Here is a 20,902-nt window from a genome sequence, read left to right as displayed (position 1 = left end):
AGGAGAGAGAGAGAGAGAGAGAGAGAGAGAGAGAGAGAGAGAGAGAGAGAGAGAGAGAGAGAGAGAGAGAGAGAGAGAGTGTGTGTGTGTGTGTGTGTGTGTGTGTGTGTGGAGGGGGGGTGAGGGGGGTGATCTATCGCAACTTCAAGCCTTTACTGATTCTCCAACTTGTCCCACAGAAGCCCGAGGCGTCTCTTTAATTGAACCTGTGCAGTGTTTGTAGTGGTTTCAGCCTCCACACTGGTGGACAGGACAGGGGACTAGTTTGTGCCAGGCAGCTACCTACACGCTCATCTGACTCTGTTTCTTTCACTAACGTGGCTAAAAACTGGCCTTTATGTATGACTGATCTGTTTTTGAAGGGCAAGTCAATCAAAAGACGAAGAATCGGGTCTTCTGCTGGTTTGGTTTCTTTGATTGGCACCTTGGTCGATTTCTGTGAAATATAATTAGGCGATACAATCAGCCAGTGACCTCTCCGTCCTGTCAGCAACACGTGACCCATCAGCTGTTGGATTTAAAATAGATTATTTAAAAAAAACAGAAATGTGAAAGACTAAATACCAGGTCAGACATATAGAAAAAATCACTGCAACTGGGGTCTTAGTAGCATTATTGATCAAAACTATTAATGCTCTAACAGCTGATGCTCAAGCTTTCCAGACAAACAGGCAATGTCTGTCTCTTAGTAACTTAGTAACACCAGACAGAAAAATTCTGGATAAGAACTGCAAAGAAAACAGTTTTTAGTTCATTTACCAGAAGAAAACACTTTTTGAGGAGTCAGTTATTTCTGTAATCATTAAAATATCTTGATACCGGAGAAATACAGCAAGTGAATACAGACATTAAAATGGTGCCAACATCAAGTGTGATACTGTTTTGACACCAAAAAAACACAGCAATGTTTTGGCAAGTGGTTCATAGTGAAGCATCTTAGTTCCATTCAACCATCTTTGATCATATATATCCCTATTTTACTGAATAAGAAATATACTGATGTAATTTTACAGAAACATGTGACAAATCTGGAATCTAGGAATATCTCATGGACACGATACCAGTGCATCACACATCATCCACTGATACAATCATATCTGGGGCAATTTAGAGCCCATCTTGGCAAGCCTTTTGCAGGAAATACCAGATCGTAAGACTACAACCTTGGAACTGTAATTGTTTAAAATCCATGTTACTCTTGATACAGAAATCAAATCAAATACAAGGAACACATCCTCTGGCACTGGCTGTGTAGGTGAGAGTCTTTTCTGTAGGGAAGAGGGAAATAAAGCCCATCTAGAGGTGATAGCCTCACCTTGATGTTCACACCCTGCCAAGATGGATCAGTGCATTAGTGAAAGGTGCCTGTCCACATCGTGTTTCAGCTGATCTCTACATGCAGCGTGCCGTTGCAGCTCTCTCAACCTTTTTTGAACAAACATAAGAGAGCCACTGCGTTTCACCTCAGGTCACACATATCCACAGCTTGGATTTAATAAAGAGGTAATGTGGACGAGCAGAAAATCAATGAGCAGTTTGCAAATTCTAATATGCATTGTTAGAGGGTGGGAAAGAGCAGGCATGATAATAATAGCTCCCATGGACCAACACGTCTTGGTGTAGCGGTGCATGTTTCCATAACAGGGCCATCAATTCTGACCAATGCTTTAGAACTAATGATGATGATGCTTATTGCCAAGCCACGAAAGCCCTGATTACTCATTATTGTGCGAACAACGCATGCCGTTATGTGCAAAGAGGCTCGTTCCTGATCCACTCAAAGAAAATTGCCCTTCACTCACACAAATTCTGTTCGAGTGCAGTTTTGTTGGGCTGATTTGTTGCAGCAGCAGCTCCAGGATCCACAGAGGAAACACAACTTCTCCTCCGACGCCCCACCTTTGACGGTTCTTCATCAAGGACATTTTTGTTTGACCCTCGTGGCAACAAGGAGGACATGTTTATATAATGTCACTCTTAAATAAAAACCCCTTTATTTCAATTCTGCCCCACTATCAACAGACGTTTTAGACCATCTGTGTACGTCCCCTCATCAAGACATCTACACAGACTAGGTTGAGTGAGTGGATTATACATTTTAGAACTCCTCTGAACTGGAACCAATTTTGGCGCAGCCTTACATACCATAGTGCATGAGTCAGGCACTGTAGGAAAATATCCCTTCTTTATTCCATTGTTCACGCGTGGGTCACCACAGAACGACCATCTGCTCGCCGTCTGTATGTTTTTGTGTGCTCAAATCAAGAAGTATGCTGCGCGTTCTCATTGTCTGCAGATATGGCACCGTCTGCCTGATGTGAGAGTCGCAACCAAAGGTTAAGGCCGTGTCTTGTCCTCCTCCAAGTTCTTTTACAGCCCCCCCCCCTTTTTTTAGTTTTGAACACAGAGGACGGTGGAGGAGCCCTGGTTGATGATTAAATCAATAAATATTTGGAGCAGATGAAGAGGATAAAGTCAAGGAGGAGCTCGTGCATCGCACATACGCGTAGACATGTGTGTTCAACGTAGGTGGGCAACGGCGAGCCAAGAGGTGGGGGAGGGCCGTCGTGGCAGGAAAGGATGGTAAATTGTCACCAACCCAAGGACATTGATGAACAATGTACGTGCACACATATACACTGTTGCAGCAGTAAATTGCCAATGTCGCAGTAAAGCCAGAAGAAGGCAGGTTAAATGAGTTGTGTCCTGGCTTGTTGCTGTGAAGAGACGAGCACGAACACACTTGAATATGTGCAGAACATAAACGCATCCCTCGTTGTTTCTGGAGGAGCATCTGGACCCGTCTGCAAGACGTCCCTGCACATTTCACCTCGCGTGACTCACTGGTGATCCTTTGATCAGCCGAGGCAAGCGAACACAGAGGGGACGAGGACAAGAGCATCGGGGGGAGAGAGTCAAAGTGACAAGTGCCAAAGGGAACTCCGCTCGCTGTGACAGCAAAGGAAAACGATGGATTAATCTGCTGCCACAACAACAGAGCTCTATGATCCAAACCGAAGATGAATCCTTTCCACTTGCTCATAGGTTAAAAAAACTCATAGGTTAAAAAAAAGCTTCCACCTGCAAAACCTATTGTATTTTGTACCTTTTGTATATAAAAACATTGATAGCTTTGCCGTAATTACTGCAGTGAAGCTGCATCTGCTGTGTTTGTTCTGCATTAAACAGTCTGCATAAAATGTCAATCCTGTCACAAACAAAAGTCTAGAATAAACCAGAACATTGTAAATTTAAATGCTGCTGTGCCTCCACGTGTTAACATTCCAAGCAGGCGTCGCTTCCCAGTTGTTTGGAGCGAGACTTTTGGAGTAGGTGCCTGTGATGCAGTTGCTGTTAATATTTCCAGCGAGCTTCAACTTGCTGTGGTTCTGTCTGAGCATGTGCAGAGATGCACTGCAGTGCCGCACTGGGGGAATAAAGACAGGCACCAGAGAGGAGATCGACAGCGGGGTGCACGTTCCTTGCGATATTCTTGCTGCCATCCCTAGTGAGGAAAGATTTAAATGAAATAAAAGAACTGCGTGATCCAAAGACACATTCATTATGCATGAAAAGGTTAATGTCAAAGTCATTAACCTGAATCACTTTAATGCCACAGTCCTCCCGCACAGCGTTAAGAAAAACCTCTTTCTCTTTTTGAGGTTTTGGTTTTGGTTTTTTGCATCATTTTTGTTCTACTTTACTACTAATCATTAGATTTTAATTTAAATCTAAATGCTTGTTGTCTAATGAAAACAAGATATTTAGTCCCTAACTCTCAAGGTTAATGGTGAAGAAGGTGGTCCATTTAACTTATTCTTGTATGATTATTAATGATGAGCAGTGGGAGGTAAAACCGGGAGGCTGTGCTCTTTGTTTCACCATTTAGGAGTTTGTAATGTACAACCAGACTAAAACTTGCCAAATCAACATAGCAAATAACCTTTACACCAATTAATAAATAAACCTAGTTTAAAAGAGGTAAAAGGTTAAAAAAAACAAAAACCTGTTTTGTGGAAATCAATGATGTGGCATTAAAAAGGCCCAGATAATTATTTCTTATCTCTAAGGCAGGATGTTGCCAGATTATAGTGGGGTTATTAGCCTTGATTCAGTACCAGTCTGCAGCATTAATTGGCTGCTTGTGCTGTTGTAGGCATGATTCTGCTCTGCCTCTCCGGCTGCTGAGGCATCAAAACAGGTGGAACATAAATGCCACAGCATGTACACCTCGGAGTCGTGACGCACCCTGGTATTTCCAAAAGCTGTCATCCATTTTGTGGGCACTGATGATGACGGAAGAGAGAAAGAGAGAGAAAGCAAGGGGGCGGATCTCTGGGTTGAAAGGGCCATCAAGTGGCTAGAAGCGGTACTGCATCCTGTGGCTAATGAGGCAGACAAGAAGACATTAAAACCAGGAGGGTACTTTCCTTCCTTCCGACTGAAATTGTCATGCTTGAGCAGGCCTTTTGGAGCAATTGAGGGGTTTAAAGAATGTAATAAGAAGTGGGAAATGGTGTGTTACCTGTGCAAGAATTTGTCCTAATATTATATTTCTGAATAAAATTTAATCACGGTTGAGTGACCTCAGATATTGAAAAGCTACCGGGGGCTGTAAGCGACACCGCAGTCCTCTAGTTTCGCTGAGATATCCTTTACAGGCTTCTCCATGGCTCTTCTATCCAACGCTCTGTAATGCCACACTTCATTCCTGAGAAACTGAAGAACTTGTGGGTTCTTGCAAGTGCCAGTGGACAGCGTCCGTCCTCCACTGCTTAAGGTCAAGCAGAGGGAAAGGTGATTCAGAACCGGTGCCGGCATCATATTAAGGTTTCCACTGGATTCCTGAGAACACTTAACTCAATGAATGAGTGAGAATGTGAGATGAGTTTGGGTTAATGGAGCATGAAATGTGCAACTTAGCCCCTGCTCAGGTTCAGAGTTTTGCAATAATTATACAAGACAACAAAGAACTAAAGCAAATTAGGTCCTGGACCTTTGGCAATAAATGCAATTAATGAACATAGTTTTGCTTTGTCTGTGAAAAACTGTCTGCACCACCCACATATAACATGCTTGTAAAAAGTGTCAAAAGATTTGGGTTGTGCTCCAAAGGATTAGTGTTAAGGAAGATCATACTGAAGAATTGTGCCCTATCTGTGTCATGACTTTCAACTTTGAGAGCATTTAAGAGTTTTACTCAATTTTGTTGTAATACATACCTGTTCTGATTTTATATCTGCCTTTTTATGAAATGTTTGATTTTTTTTTTTAAATCAACAGATGGGTTTACTCACGATTGTGACTGCTCTTTAACAATTTCAAGTAATCTGCAAACCTGAAAGGTACACGATTGAGTGTGGGTTTGAAGTGGCAGAAAATATGTCAGCAAAGTGAAGTCAGTGCTTGAATTAAAGTAGTTTTTATCACCATTTCTTCTTCAGCAGGTGTTGTTTCGCATAATGGCCACGCGGTGGCAGCAAAGGCGTCATGACGCATATGACGTCACGGCGCGCCTCGGGTGGTGGAAAAAGATGGGACAGGTATTAGTTTTCTTTTCCTATCAACATTTCCTGAATGTAACTGCACAAAAGTTGCTCGCCTAAACGTGTACATACATAAACATTCATCAAAGCGAGTCATATTTGGACCAAACACGTTTAGTGTTCCGACTCGGACGCCAGAGCGGAGTGGGAGGGTCCCGACTGGTGTTGCACCACTTTACTGTGCATTTTTTGCCCCAGTGAGGTTGTGATCTGCCCCAGTGTGGACTACCGACAGCATCCAGGTGAGATGGTCTCGAAGCGCGGCTGCCTTCCCCTCCTGCTCGCGGTCACCTACGTGTGCTTCACGGGGGGGTTGATGTGGTCCTTCCAAGACGAGGATGCCAGCGACGGGTAACTGAGGCAGCTTTAAGCGACAGCGAGGGCTCCTCGCTTCCGAGTGGGTTGACCGTAACTCAACATTTTGTCTTTGGCAGGGAAGAATGCTCTGAAAATAACGTGTCCACCACCAAGTACCCCTGTGTGAAGTCCACCGGAGAGGCTGCGACCTGTTACAGGTGAAGCGTTGCCGTGGTCACATGTGGGGCATCAAGTGTTGGTGAGGGGGCTTTAGTTTAGTGCTGCAGGGTAGGGTATTCTGTGATATTAAAATTCCAAAAGCCTGACTAATCTTGGATAAAAGTTAATGTTTTAAGGGTTTTTTTTAATGAGCATTTAAACTTCGCTGTAACTTTTATCTGTTGAATGAGAATTTATGCAGTAAAAATGAAAATGAATTGATCAGCACACTCTCCAAATTGTCCTTAATTGCGTGAACTTTTGCAAACAAAGTTTGGTACCTGAAGAAATAATAAGGGTGTATTTTACTGCTGCTGCTAAACAGTTGGCTTTGGGTTCACTTCAGTGCAGTTTTTGAAGGAAAAAGGAAGGTGTAACATGGTATAAATGTTAAAACTCAGGCTCTCCTTATAATTATTTTGTGTGGGTTTCAGAGAGCAGCTCCAGCTCCGACACTGGCTTTAATTATGACAGCTCTCACACTCAGGGCTTCCTCTCCTATCACAGTCTGCGGATGAAGTTGTTAGAACCTAATCTGTCTTCTTTAGGAGAGGCCACCTCGAAGACGTAATGAAAAAACCCCAAACCTACAGACTTAAGATGAGCGTCGCAGCCCAAATCTGTTCAAATCTCCAGTTTAATCCATGAACTGGAAGCTGCATTTATCTATTAAACAAAAAGTCCCGTCTTAAATACTAGAGAAACACGTCAAATTAAAACCAGAACCAGGAAAAGATTTGATCTCAGGCCTGTTGTAACTCAGTTTGATGAGATAGCGGAATTTTCAAAGAATATTACGGTAAATGATGTAAACTCTTCCGTGTGATTGTGATGTGATTCATCCTTTTCTGTACGCTCCATTCTGGGAAAGCTTATTGCACACTAAAGAAATGCCAGATTGTTTAATATCCCTCCCTGAGAGCTCTTCCAAGTGTGGACTTCGTGAGGTTTCATCTCGTATCGCTTGACAAACTGCTGGCCGCGGTCAGAGCACTTAGCAACATCCTGTTTGATCTTCAAGTCTCTAACACATTCTTTACATAATTCTGTTATTTTATGCATATCGGCCGCGGCCGCAGTTGTTTCCCGCAGTGTTTATTTAAGGAGGGATATCTGTCTGGGCCCAGAGCAGACTGCGTCTTTCCTGGGTGCATGTCAGTTCACCTGCTCCGCCTGAGAAGACGACTGTCTCCAACCTGTATGATGCGTGTCGTCGCGGCGCCCTTTGTTGATCTGACCTCACCCAGGTGAAGGTCATATAGCTACACCAGAACAACGTGAGATCTTGGCAGCACCTCGTGGAGTTGCCTAACCCAGTTTTCACTCGGCTGCCAGGTCTGTTGAAAAACTCCCGCGTTGCCTTAAATGTTATTTTTGGCTTTGGCAGCAGGTGAGGGCACAACACTGCAACACTTGCCGAGGCCAGAAATATCAGACTTTATGGGGAGACACAGACCTGTCAGCAGATGAAGCGACAGAGTCGACCCTAAACCTGATGGATTCTGGTTCTGACCTCTTCGGGTCAGTCCAGAAATCTTTTCTTTGTCTCGTACGTCTCCTGGTGGACAACACAAGGTTTTCGCCATTACGCTGTGTTACGCTGTGTCCAGCTCTCATCTTCATCGACCATCTTCCACCCGCTCTGTACTGGCCGGGCCTGGAAGCTCAGAGCTACAGAAGCATCAACTGCTCCATCTCTTTTTGCTTTGCAGATTGTTTGACTTGACATTTTGGGCGGCGTCCGACTCCACAAGTCCTGGATGTAATCATTTCTCTGGCACCTGTCTCTGGCCAGTAACAAATCAACCAATCAGCAGCTAACCATTAGCTAACTCGGGTTTGCACAACATTCCTAAAGTTTAGTCATGAGTTTTCTCTGAGTTTATTCGATTTGATTGAAACAGACTGCTTGTGGTGATTCTGCTGTGGTCAAGGTGTGCAACGAAACAGCGCACGGTTGCAGAATATGGTAAAACCGCTGAAACGAGACCCGTCCACTTCTGCTGTTGTAGGCTGCTTCCATGTGTTGGAAGGTAAAATTGTAGATGGGCAAGCACAACAGCTTTTATTTTGGGTTCACGTCTCCGAGTTGAACTCAGCAGTTTGCCAACATCTTAACCAGACATATTTTTTTTGGGGGGGAGGCAAATCTCTGAGATTTCATGAACCTTTTGAGCAGGCAGTTGTATGTTCTGGCCAAGCAGATGTCGGTGGGGAAGAGAGTGAGAGCTCTCTTAGCCAACAATGATTATTATTGCTGTAAAGAGATTATTTGAGGTGACGACAGGCGACGTCCAAGGCCGTTTGCGTGGATTTGTTTTGCATCATCGCTTCGCCTGGAAAAGAAGCAGAGCGGCGAGTTTCTGCAGCTGCGGCAGTTGCAGATGATTGATGTGTGTAATTGTTGCCTTGTTATTGCTCCGAATGATTCTTGTGCTACAAAAGCCTTTTGATACAAACCCCACCCCTCCCCCCTCAAACCCCCACCTTCCCCCTTTCTTTTGAAATTTAGGGGAAATTCTGCTTTATGAAGTTAGTCTGACAATAACATTTCTCCAGCACCCCCACCCTGCCGGCCCTGCCCCATCCCCCCTCTGAGACATCCTGGCCTTGATGCTTCTCATGCACTCGGCTGATCCAGGCGGCCTTGTTTACGTCCCATAAATGGTGCCACCACGTCATGTCCACTTTGTCTAAAGGCCGCTTACGCGAGGCGTTTCATTCAGGGGCTCCAGATGCCGGAGAACAGGTTAAAACTTATCAGACAATGTTCTTATTTCATTTGAAAAGAGAGTTTGAGCGAGCGCAGGGTTTCCGCTTCTGTGTCCGTTTGTTCAGTTTGGCTGGAGCGCTTTAGATTTCACCACACACCCAAGGAATTTGGATCGCAAGCAAATAAGAATTTATGTACTTTATTTGGAACTCCCCATTTAAATAGCTTTCAGTGTGGTGTTGCCGCTCTCTGACACGAATATGATGCTCACAGGAAGCAGCTGCCATTGAAGGAGGTCAACGCGAGCTCAGTTTGTAATTTCTCTCACCTTGCAAACCCAGCTCGGTCTGTAGCTGCTGGACAGACAACAACGTCTTATTCCAGGCTGCGTATCCCATGTCTAAATATCCCAGAGACGTGCACTGAAGCGCTTTTAGGAAATCTTTCTAACAGACAAAACACAGGGGAAAAAACAGATTTTGTGTACCGAGGTGACTGAGAAAGGAGCATGGAACAGGTCCAAATGCTTTCTCAACAGTCCCCAGCGTGAACTGTTTACTGGAATTAACCTCAGATGCAGAGACGGATAACACTTCTGAGCATGATTTAAGGCTCTTGCAACGGTTTCCTGACGTTTCAATAATAACAGGAGAGTTGGCAACTGACAATTAATGCAGCAGGATGCTCTTTCAGTGTTGAGCTAAGACCCAGGGCTGATATCCCATAATTCACCCTGAAATGATGCACCGTGGCCCATTGAAAAGCACAACATCTGTGTTCAATCACTATTTAGAAAGAGGATATGTATCCTGTCGGGAGTGAGAGCTCTGTTACAGAGAGGGTGACGTGGGTTCAAGGGGCTTACATGAACATTTGATGTTGCTCTGCTGACGCCTCCCACGCAGTCGACCATTAAAGGGATCTAAAGGCAACACGGAGGCCAGCTGTCAGATTAAGCCGGAGATCGGTGTGAAAAGTGCACTGATCGATGTCCCGAGACGTGTGCCTGTGAAACAGGCGTGTGCAATTAGATTCTGAGCCGTCGATCGCCGTTAAATTGCATCATTGTCAAAGCAGGCGTTTGTTTTTATCAGTAGAAGAGTACCATTAGAAGCTCCGCGTAGGTCATTACAGCTCCGCGAGGGGAGGATGTTAGCGTGAAGCAGCGCTCCTCATCTATAACTCCTCTCTTGTCTCCTGGTTCGTTGCACTTGAGGAATTGTCATAAGACAAACAAATGACCAAGAGCAAGGACAGAAGGGTCGGAGCCATTTGCTGCACGTCCAACAAAGTGCTTATCAGAAGAGCGCGTGGAGGTCAAAGTTCATCTCTGGTGCGTGGCTGGTCTGCACAGGCGCCTTACAGCCGAATGGTTCTTGGTTCCATTCCAGCTCAGTTCTTTCCGTCCACAGTTTGCATGAACGTTGTGTCCTGTGGTCATTTTTCTACTGAACATTTCTCGTATGAAATAGACATTTATCTTACTGACATGTTAGTTTAGTTTCTAACTTCCTGACTGAAGCTCCTCAGATGTCTACAGTTGTATATGCAGGAGGAATAATCCTGCAGATGCTGCATTATTTCAGTGCAGCCTTCATGTTTTTGTCATTATGTTATTTGCTGCCATTCCCTCCTGTTGATGTGACCCTTTATTGCTCCCTGGTGGGTTTGCTGATATGCTTCCTAATCCCTGAGTAATTTAACTGCATTGATTTCTCTCTCTCTCTCGTGTCTCAGCCTAAAGACTCGGTTTCGAGTCTCATTCGTGATTTTCTTTTTATTTGAAATCATGCGGGATACTTGATTTGTCCTCTGTTATCCAATATTGTGAGCAGACACTTCACTCCTCCAGAGACCTTTTTTAAAATGCTTGATTTGTTTGGTTCCTTTTTAATGTTTATTTTGGAGGATTTTTTCCTTCGCACTGTTAAATCTGTTAAAGATAACATTTCTAGTGGTCTTTCCAAGTTTCTCTTTAATAGCCCCCTGAAGTGGAAGGACACTTAGAGCAACAGCAGCGTTTAAATGGGAATAATATGGTGGCTCGGCTCAGTTAGGATGGTTCAAGTTAGAGCTACATGAGAGGGCTGGCGGCAGCTTATTATTTCCTTTAGAGAGTTGAGCTCTCTTTTAAGAGACTGAGGGGGTCAAAGTTTTGCTTTTCTCAGTTTGTTGAATCTAAATTTTGTTTTCATTTGATTTTGAAAGGGTTAATTCACCGTCATATTCCTCTTAAACGCTCACTAACATCATCCCTCAATTGGCTGTTTAATTTTATTGAATTGCCAACCAACTTAATGGGACTGCTCAGCATTAGCAGCGGCTAATGCTGAACTTGGTGCAGCCAGTGGAAAGAAAGTCCCAGTGAACTTCACTTATCAGCAAGAGAATCAAAACAAGAACTAGAATTTAGGTTTAATTGAGCCCTATATAACAGGCAGCTGTGACGGATGGTTATTTTTCATTTTCAGGCAGCGACCTCTCCGGAGCGCTCTGTGCGGCTGTCACGCCATGAGCGCCGGGTTCATGCTATCAAAAACCAACAGGTCCCGTTAATGTACCGTGTTCGGGAGCATTTTTTCTGCTCAGAACTCCTTGGACTGTAGTGGAGGAAATGCAGAGTTCTCGATTTTTTTCTTTGTACCGTCTGTTTTCTGTCCTGTAATAGAAAAAAAATCAGCCTCTCTAGGGTTGATTTTTGCACATTTTTCAGAAACTTGTGCCTGTGTGTGTGTTTTGATATCATCATCTATTAAGTTATATATTTGTTCTAGAGGTTTTGTGCCAGTAACAACTATTCCATCCCTCTCTCCTATCTTGAAGAGTTGTTCTGAGTTGTTTTTGGACTCTACGGTCTCTGAATGGTCCCTTCAGCCTCCACGCTGAGTTTTATGGCCGCGTGCACCGAGCGTGTAACCTTCTAACTGTCATCTGCGGCGCTCTTCCTCCAAAAAAAGACCTTAAAATTCACCAACATCTGTCACCTCGCCTGCGATCATCGGGCCACGTTTAGCGTCGAACTTGTGATAGAATCAATACGTCACGTTGCAGTTGCAACACATTTCAGTGAGGAATGTTAACTGTATTAAAGAAACGCACGTCAGGTTTGCCAAGATCAGGAAAATAATGGACTGTGACATTCCCTCATGTCTGACTCCTTCCTCTCAGCGTAAAGTATTATTAGCAGAAAGGAATACATTTCCAAAAGGTTTTTTTTTTTTTTTTCCAGTCTGGAGATGTAGAAAACACAAAGGTATCCAGGCATTTTAAACACACAATCTCCCTGTTGTTATGTGATGCTCTAACCAGTTTTCTTTCCCTTCAAAATAACTTTGTGGGATTGTCACAAGCCAGTCACGTTTAATATATTATTTTATCCTGCTGGCCGTAAAACCTGCTGCTCCAGCTCCATTTCTGTTTTATAACCGCTCACAATAAGAGAAACAAGCCAAACTAGAGGATTGAAACTGAAAAATAGCTCCAGACAAGCTTCAGTGACTCTAAAAGAGCATCAGAATCCAGGCCTGTAGAGCCACGTGCCCCTCCACCCCCCGACAGCACAGAAGTCTGGAGATTACACCCCCAGACGAAGAGCTGCATCGTGAATTACTAAGTAGTCCGAAATTGTTCAGACATTATGTGTTTGAAACTGGCAGCCAAAAAGAGAAGATGGTGTGTTAGCTACATCTGGACGAGTTGGAGGAGACGGGAGACGTGTGGAACATTTGACCAGCAGATGGTTTTGTGCAACCGCCATCGACTGTTGTGCTTTTGTTTACCCGCCCATGTTGACGGCAAAGTTTTAATGGGGAAAATTGGACTTAGGTTGACGGAGCAGTTAAGAATCTCTGAGAGAGATGAAGACCGCCAGACGTGCTGGGAGCCCGGTCCAGTCCGCCCAGCGGGTGGTGCCGTTAGCGTCCGACCCAGCTGGTTCACTGTGGGGGTTTACAAGGTAATTAGAGCTCTGAGGGTCCCTCCCCGGTTAACTGAGGTCAGACTGATCTATGTCTCCATTTCAGGGGTGCCCCAGTAAAACGATATGGATCACTGCCAAAATTAAATAACCTTTTAGTGGGTGATGGGGGGGGGGGGGGGGGGGGGGGGGGGGCACAGGTGGAAAACAATCCATGATGTCCTCTCATTCTGAACAAGTGCAGCGGGACCTCGTGGGTTTTGGATCCAATCCCGCCATAGACGTCTGCCACGCACGCATGATCCTCGCACCCCTGGACGAGTGATTGAATTTGAATCCCACTTTCTGTCCCCGCTCATGCATATCCATGAGCCCGCGTGTTTCCTGTTAGCACGTCTCCAAGTGCCAAGTTTGGCACCAGTTTTCTACGGCGTCATGAAGCGTCTGAGAGGTTTCTGGGTCATTTCCCAGCGAGGTCTCGCTCTCGGAGCTCTTTACATACCTGACACTAACATTGTCAGGAGACATTAAGCAGTCAACAAAGCACAGAGCATTTTTACTGAACAAATGCATCGTTTGTTCCGTCTTTTTAGGCTAAGACTATGCTCTATGATGAGTTGCCTACACCCTCTAAGTACGAGAGCTTCAGTTCAAATGGTTTAAATAATTATTTTATGTTTAAATTCACGTTTGCTGCATCTCTCAACCCTGGAAAAGGGCCACAGGATGACCAGTGTCACCGCCGCGTCATCACAGTGGGAATTCCAAGTGGTTTCCCTTTAAACTTCGTAGCTGCAAGAATGCAATGTGAGAACTGGAGCGCATATTTGGATGGCCTTGTAATTTAAACCGTGCAGTGAAAACACATGTTTTCTTGTTTTGATTTAGCATTTGTGAATACTCAGAGCTGCGAGCAGAAGACGTAGGCCTGTAGTCAGACTTAAACAACCACCCGTGCTGGATCAGACCTTCACATCAGAGACTGTTACGTTGTGTTTGGAGTGTATGTTTGAACATTTTTCACTTCAGAATAAAAGCATCATCTGCAATTTTCCGCAGGAATACCACAGATCATTCCATAATCAGGCTATTAAAGTGCCCTAAGCTGCCCAGTCACCAACATGACCAAATTAAATGTGATAATTCAGTGTTGTGTCAGGAAGCAATAAAAGGTGCAGCATAATAAGGCTCATGAGCATTTATCTGAGGGACTCAGTAAGGGAAACGTCAGCACAAGCATGGATCCAGTTTCTGCGGGACGTTGTCCCCTCTTTCATGCACTCCTGCAGACACACACGGAAGTTTGTTTTCTCACGAATGTTGGACCAACTATGGTTATTTTGCTTAGCTGGTTATTTGGTGCCTTCTCTCCCTGTTGGGATGTTGTTATGACATGAAATATTGGGCCACACAGGAAACCATCCTCAGATCAACTCTCCCACCAGTCCTCTCCCGCTCGCACGCCACCACATGAGCTGCTGTGAGATATGGAGACGACTTATACCGCAGCGTCTTTTTCGCTGATTTTTTTTCATGCTTCAGAAATTGAAGAGTGCCAAAATTCCATCTGACCAAACATCATTTTAAGGCCAGAATGGCCGCGCACGCACAGATGGAGGGCAAGTGCATGTTATTTTCGGAGGCCTACGCTGTTCTGAGCGATCAGTTCTCTGGTTTGGCTCGATTTGATGACGTGACTGTTTGAATAGCTACATGACCTTTATGACGGAAACGTAACGGGATTCATAAATGAACGTTACAGCTCAAAGAGGGATTGTTAGCTTTAGCCACCTGATTAGCTTGTCTCTGTTTCAGGGCTTTAAGTAACTATTTCAGGGAGAAATCGCGGCGTTTTACGGTGCTGCACAGCCAGAAATGAATACAATCACATAAAATTGCCTGAATAAACCACATGAAAAGCTGCACATCAGCCGGGCTGCATTGTTATTTCCACACACACCCTGAAGATCTCTCCATCTGTCAAGTATTCTATTACCCAGCATGCCACAGGACTGCCCTGCAAAGACCTGGGGTGGTTTACAGGTTACATTACAGGTTACATTCAATGTTTCCTGTCTCACTGACTGTAATTTGGTCTGTTTTCTTCCAAAGATGAGGGAATGTCAGGGTTTTTATGCAACTGGAAGTGTCACAAGATCTTCTGTCTGATTTATTTGCAGAAAGAAATGTTGCAAGGGCTTCAAGTTTGTGCTGGGCCAGTGTGTTCCTGAAGGTAGGGGGGGATATTTGGATGTACATTAACTGTTTATTGATGTTTATTATTCTACCCTCGCTTCTTCCATCATCGCTCAGGCCCGTCGCCTGTTTTTGTGCTCACGTGTCTGACACAGCCGCTCTTTCTCCAGATTATGATGTGTGCACCGACGCCCCCTGCGAGCAGCAGTGTACCGACCATTTTGGTCGGGTGGTGTGCACCTGTTACCCCGGTTACCGCTACGACCGCGAGCGCCACAGAAGCCGGCAGACGCCCTACTGTTTGGGTGAGTCTTGCATTCTTTGTTTTTTAAAGCCTCCTGTGTACGTACACCCCCTTATTTTCTGTGTATTTTAGGAAAATAGTTGCTGAAGTATGTTGCAGCAAATTTTCCACAGTAAAATATTGTCAACCCATTCATACCAGCCAAATATTGGTTTTCCTGACTTAGTACCATATTTGTAGATTAAGTTTGGTGTCTTTTTCCCACTTACCTTTTTTCTTTTTTCTTTTTTACAGTGTTGTGTGTACATACAGCTATATCATATTCTCGTGTGTTTATGCTGGATTCTGGTTTCGATACTTTCTTTAAAGGTGTCAAAATCCTACATTCCGGATCATTTTGTCTTCTCCTTCTGTGTCCCTGCATGTTGCTGCAACATATAGATATCGATGAATGTGCAGACAGGAACATGTCGGCATGCTCACAGCTCTGCGTTAATTCTGTGGGGAGTTATAGGTGTGAGTGTGAAAAGGGCTATTTCCTGGAAGAAGACGGGCAAACGTGCACTAAAGGAGAGAGAGGTGAGACGAGCCTTTTTTCATCACGTTTTCCCTTTTATCCCAAGAAGACAGATGGAGTTTTCAGTCCTGCAGACATCTGGGAGCCGTTACACTCTCCAGCTTCTTGCGAGTTCCTGTTCTGCTCTGATTTTCTGGCTGCATTAGAGAAAACGTCACAGATGGTTCCGACTACGACAGAGTCAGTTTTTGCCCCATATTCAGTCATTGCAGTCGGGGAGAGGGGAATCTGGGGGGGGGGGGGTGTAGATTTGCTACTTCCTCCCATGAGTTTATCTTCCATTACCACATTTGCAGAAATGACTGGAGAGTGGAAACTCCGCGGTACGCGCTCGTTCTGGGATACTTCCTGCTAATTTGTAACAGTGGGGACACTAGTGCCAGTAAAGTGGAGACCGGAGTGAACTCTGAGTATTAACTGCAGATCTTGGCTCCACTTCGCCCATCATGATGCCACTAAATATCAGAAAGATTGGAAACTTACAGCCCAAAATTGTGCAACAAATAGACCTAAAAATCAGTCCGGGTCTTCCACATCATTGAAAACAGTTCAATTATTTTCCCCCTGAACACATGTTAAAGACAGCATCGTTTCCGCTCCCCAGCAGTGCATCTCTTTGAGAAGTCTGACAATGTGATGAATGCTGGTACTTGCTCGGCCACGTGTGATGAGTTCCTGCAGATCAAGATGTCGGTGCTGCAGCTGAAACAACAGGTAAGCGTTCAAAAAAGAAAGGGCTTCGTGTCCAGTATGGTCGTCCTATCAAGTTTGAACTCATCCCTAATGCACATTATTTATGGCGTCCAGCTGTGTTGCCTGGGTGCCCCTGCAGCTTTATGTTTATTACATAATGAAGGTCTAATAAAAATGCTGGATGTGCACGATAATAGCGACGCTATTGAGTTGCACGTGTGGGCGGGTCAGGTATTGGGGTCAGACTCTGGCGCCGAGGGTCACAGCTGTGCTCATGCATAATGCTCACTGATCAGCAGCTGAACTCTGAACCTCCCCGAGGTGTACACGGATGCGTGCGCACGTATGTGGGCATATGTTTTTTGGATGCGTGTGCACATGGGTTTGGACCTGTGGGCCCCTGCAGCGCTGCATATCCCAGCAGGACTGTCAAAATCAGGCGAGGTTCCGAAAAGATCAGACAACTTTCTCCAAGGACGACACTTGGCCCTCGGGGCAGGAATATGTTTTCTGGAAGTCCATCCCGTTCTTCAGTTTCCTTCCCCTGATTTTAGAGTAACACCTGAAGGATCATATGTTGTTGATTCGATGGATCAGGACTTCAGGTGTTTAGAGATTTCTCTTTGACCTCAGTCACTATTTCCTGCGTCCTGATTCAAGATGACCGTGCTGTCGAACAGTGCCGGTGTCCACGAGCAGATGTCCCGAGAGAAGCTCCTGACATCGCCCATGTTTTCTCCAGGACCTCCAGGTCTCCCAGGTCCTCCAGGTACCCCGTGTTGATAAAGTGCGCACATACCGAATGCTCGTCTTTAGGCGACTCATATGTCTCTCGATCGTGCTAGGAGGTCCAGGACCGGAAGGCCCTCCGGGATTGAAAGGCCCCCCAGGGCCCGCTGGTCCCAGGGGCTTGATGGGACCTAATGGACCCACACCAGACCTGTTCCACATGAAACGAGGCCCCAGAGGACCTGTGGTCAGTCAATTTCTCTTAATCTCAGTTACTCTTCTCTTAGTTTGGCAACAGAAAACTCTCAAATGTTGAGCTGCAGGTCGGTTTCTAAGGGCTGCAGCCTTGCAGATGTAGGCCTGCCCCTCCTAACATCATTAATTATTCGGTCTCCTCTTAGATTAATGAGACTGCAGCAGTTGCAATCAGCACAGGCTGACTAAAGCTAAGCCAAGAGGGCTGGGAGAGCAGAGTTTGGACATGAAGGCAGCGTATCGCGTCCTCGCTACAGAGCCATAATCCTGCTGCTGCGGTCTGGGAGAAATGGCCGATCCGTCTCCCTCGGCTCGCTGCTGACAGGTGTTTGATAGCACGTCGGGCGTTCAGGCGTGATGAATGTGGTTTGGTCTGTGGCTCGCGGCGTTGGCACCAGACTGAGCACTGGGGCCGTTTGTTATATAATGTCTAGAGCTTCAGCGATGATTATCCCAGAAAACGGATAAAAGCGATTGGACTTATGGAAGATCAAACATGATTAGGATGACAGGTTGGACTTCAGAGTTTAGGATTCGTTCATTTGCAGCGAAAATCATCGTGCACATCAGAAATCTTTTTCCTTTTTCTTATTTGACAGGGACCTCCAGGAGCACCAGGAACAACTGGATTAAAGGTGACATCACGTGCAATCTTACCGAATGATCTGAATGGGCAGATTTCTTTCCGTCACACACCTTTGTTACATGATTCATCCATTAGAAATGTCCCCGTTTGTCGGCGTAGCCCAGGCCTCCCACATATAGCTCCTCAGGCAGAGGAGTCAGCCGGGCTGGTTTTAATCAAAGGTGGCCCAGTTGGTGCAGAAAGCTCAGATGTACCAACAAACATATTTCTCAACAAGTAATGGAGTTTAAAGTGGTTCTTCAGGACTTTCGGGTTGATTAAACCTTGCAAGTCGATGCAGGTCGGAGGAGAACGATTGGTGGGATCGTCTTCAATCCTGGGTGATGTTGTTCCATCCGCCATAATTACCAAAGAACCATAAAAACTGTGCGGGTAGATTTCTCTTTCATGTTTTCAAGAGGTTTTTGCAGCATTTGTCCATATATGAAGCTTAGTCAAGGTCTTGTCTCGTTGACTGAGCTGCAGCCGACCTCTGTGCACAGAGAAAGACAGAACTTAGAGATAAATACCAGCATTTGGCATCTTTGCTCTTTGGTGTTCTGCAGATGCTCGCAGCAGGTTGCCCTGCAGTCAACACCATTTGTGTTTTCCTCACTGTCAAGGTGAAAACTCTTAATACCGGCAGGCTTTTAAGGCTCTCTGGAACATCACGCGGGTTTTGTTAACATTGCCTTTGAATTTGCTGGCAGGTGGTAGAAACCACATCTCAAAACAAAGTGGAATGTTTTTTTCCTCTGTGCTTTGCTTCCTTGGGAAACTTTGGGAATGGTAGCCTCCAATTATATTCCCCTAAAAACTAAAGGTTTGTCAGTGTGACTATAACATACTGAGGAAATTAATAGTACACTTTTTGAATAGCAGTATATTGATGTGGTGGCTCTAATTGGGAACATTTCCGTTGTTATATTTGATCCAGCAGGATCTTTAACTACAGCAGCTGGAGGTTATTTGGTAGCTAGTTCGTGGCAGCTTCTGAGGCAAAATTGAACCAATAAATTATTAAATATAAATTTGGCAAATTGAGAAAAACTTAACTTGTCTGTATTTTTGTAGACCAAGGCCAGAGTGGACACTGAAGAGGAACTCATTCTGGGTGCTGAATGATGTAGCCGTTTCCATCTGGTTTTCCATCCGGGTCGCTGCCCCTGCGGTCGGGGGCGCTAAGCAGTTAATTGCCCCATGGGGATAAATAAATAAATAAATGAATCCTCTTTCTTCCATCGCGCATGGAACAGTTTAGGTGCTTTACTGATGTAGCAGGTTGGTAGTCTCAGTGTTGCTGGGATGTTTGTGTGGATAGATGTGAGGGTGATGGTAATCTGCGTCTCCCAGTAATAAATGCGAACCATCTGCCAAAACACTCCCAGCACCGGCGTGACCCTGCGCCTGGCAACCACAGTAGTCAGGTCAGAGCGCGCAGGCGTGCTACCGTTAATCGGCTCGCTGCCAGGATGCCTCGCTGCATCAACATGTTGGGTGTTATAAACAGCACTCTTGATTTATTACAGGACGCAGACACAAAGTTTAGACATCTGCTTGTGTGGAGATGTGAAAAGGACTTCAGTTACTACATTAAGCCACCGTAGAGCCGGGATTTGTCGAGTTAAGCTTCGCATACAAGTGGGATGTAATGGGAAATGAGGACTCGGCTACCTTGTCCAGATGCGAGTGCTCGATAAACATTCTATTTCTTAAGAAATAAGCCTGTGGCTAATCACATTTAACCGCATGTTAACGTATGATCGTGCCTTCACTCTTCCTTTCATCAAAGCTCTATTATTCCAACTGGAAGAACATAAATTCCCTTGCTTTTTCCCACACTGGCCCAAATGTAAGGTAAATATTTGCCTTGTTTCCACAGGGTGATAGAGGAGCTCCCGGACCAGCAGGACTGCCTGTAAGACTCATGATTAACCGTATATTGATGCCACACCATTATGGTCTGTTGGTACAATCCAGTGCAGTTAATTAAACAAGTAAACAAGCTAAATTAGAAAGCATTCCCTCTTTTCTGTAAAGTCCGTCTATCATGTTAAACTTGCATAATTGAGCTTGTTTTGATTAATATAGAATAGTTACATATGTATATGTGAAATATGAACATAAGACTTTTTTGTACTCAAAACTCCAGGGACCTCCTGGCTCCTTTGATTTTCTGCTCCTGCTGATGGCAGAGATCCGGAATGACATCACCGAACTGCAAAACAAAGTGTACGGCCGACCGGTGCATTCTCAAGGAGAGGACTTTCCTGCTGCTCCTGATGGCTGGGTGGACAACCAGGAAAATCTGGACACAGGCTCAGGAGAAGACTACAAGGAAGTACGTCAAACAGGCGGTGGAGGATTTAAAAGAACCCGGAAGAGGAAACCAGAACGGGAGAGAAAAGGCTTTAGTTAAAACTGTTAATGTAAAAAGAGACTAATGTCAGGTGTATATATTGCAGAGTTTTCCTTCTATATTTAACAGGCTTTTGAGCATAAAATACTGTAATGTTTTTAACAGATTTTTATTTTTGTATGATACAAGAATTTTTACACCAAATTACTGTATTAATCTGTGCAAATGCATGTGTTTTTTTTTTTTGTTTTATCTTTATATTATAAAATAAATGTGGCTTCTTCACACCACACAAGAGAAAGATTAGTTGCTTTTTCGCAACCAAACAAGCTCAGACTTATTCAGAAATTTACACGTATAAACGTGGAAAAGATTTTTATGAAAAGATTTTTTCCAGCAGTGGGCAATATCCGATTTGTCCGCTAGAGGGACACATCAACCAGAGCATCGCAATAAGTCATACATTGGAAAATAAAAACTTTAAGTCTGATCGATATATGTACGAATAAAATATTTTTTCAGAAAGAAAATTA

The 20,902-nt window shown here is 44.7% G+C and overlaps 1 protein-coding gene across 4 annotated transcripts; it reads left to right on the top strand.

The window, feature by feature from the left end:
- The first annotated feature begins 5,483 nt into the window (after window positions 1-5,483).
- ccbe1 (collagen and calcium binding EGF domains 1) lies at window positions 5,484-20,621 on the top strand. Of its 4 annotated transcripts, none has more exons than XM_011604582.2 (12): window positions 5,484-5,543; window positions 5,745-5,897; window positions 5,981-6,061; window positions 14,872-14,924; window positions 15,058-15,192; window positions 15,573-15,710; window positions 16,316-16,422; window positions 17,062-17,170; window positions 17,247-17,377; window positions 17,985-18,020; window positions 19,893-19,928; window positions 20,163-20,621. In XM_011604582.2, exons 1-12 carry the CDS (start codon window positions 5,491-5,493, stop codon window positions 20,427-20,429), a joined length of 1,299 nt encoding a protein of 432 aa, XP_011602884.2. In that variant the 5' UTR covers window positions 5,484-5,490; the 3' UTR covers window positions 20,430-20,621. The 4 variants fall into 4 exon arrangements, with proteins under 4 accessions (XP_011602884.2, XP_029693664.1, XP_029693665.1 ...); XM_029837804.1 differs by having other exon boundaries at window positions 16,313-16,422; XM_011604581.2 differs by lacking the exon at window positions 5,484-5,543 and having other exon boundaries at window positions 5,576-5,897; window positions 16,313-16,422.
- The last annotated feature ends 281 nt before the right edge of the window (window positions 20,622-20,902 follow it).

Source organism: Takifugu rubripes, chromosome 6, assembly GCF_901000725.2.
Source record: "Takifugu rubripes chromosome 6, fTakRub1.2, whole genome shotgun sequence".
Classification (NCBI taxonomy): Eukaryota; Metazoa; Chordata; class Actinopteri; order Tetraodontiformes; family Tetraodontidae; genus Takifugu; species Takifugu rubripes.
The sequence above is the reverse complement of the archived record's forward strand: the minus strand, read 5'-3'. Positions and strand labels throughout refer to the sequence as shown.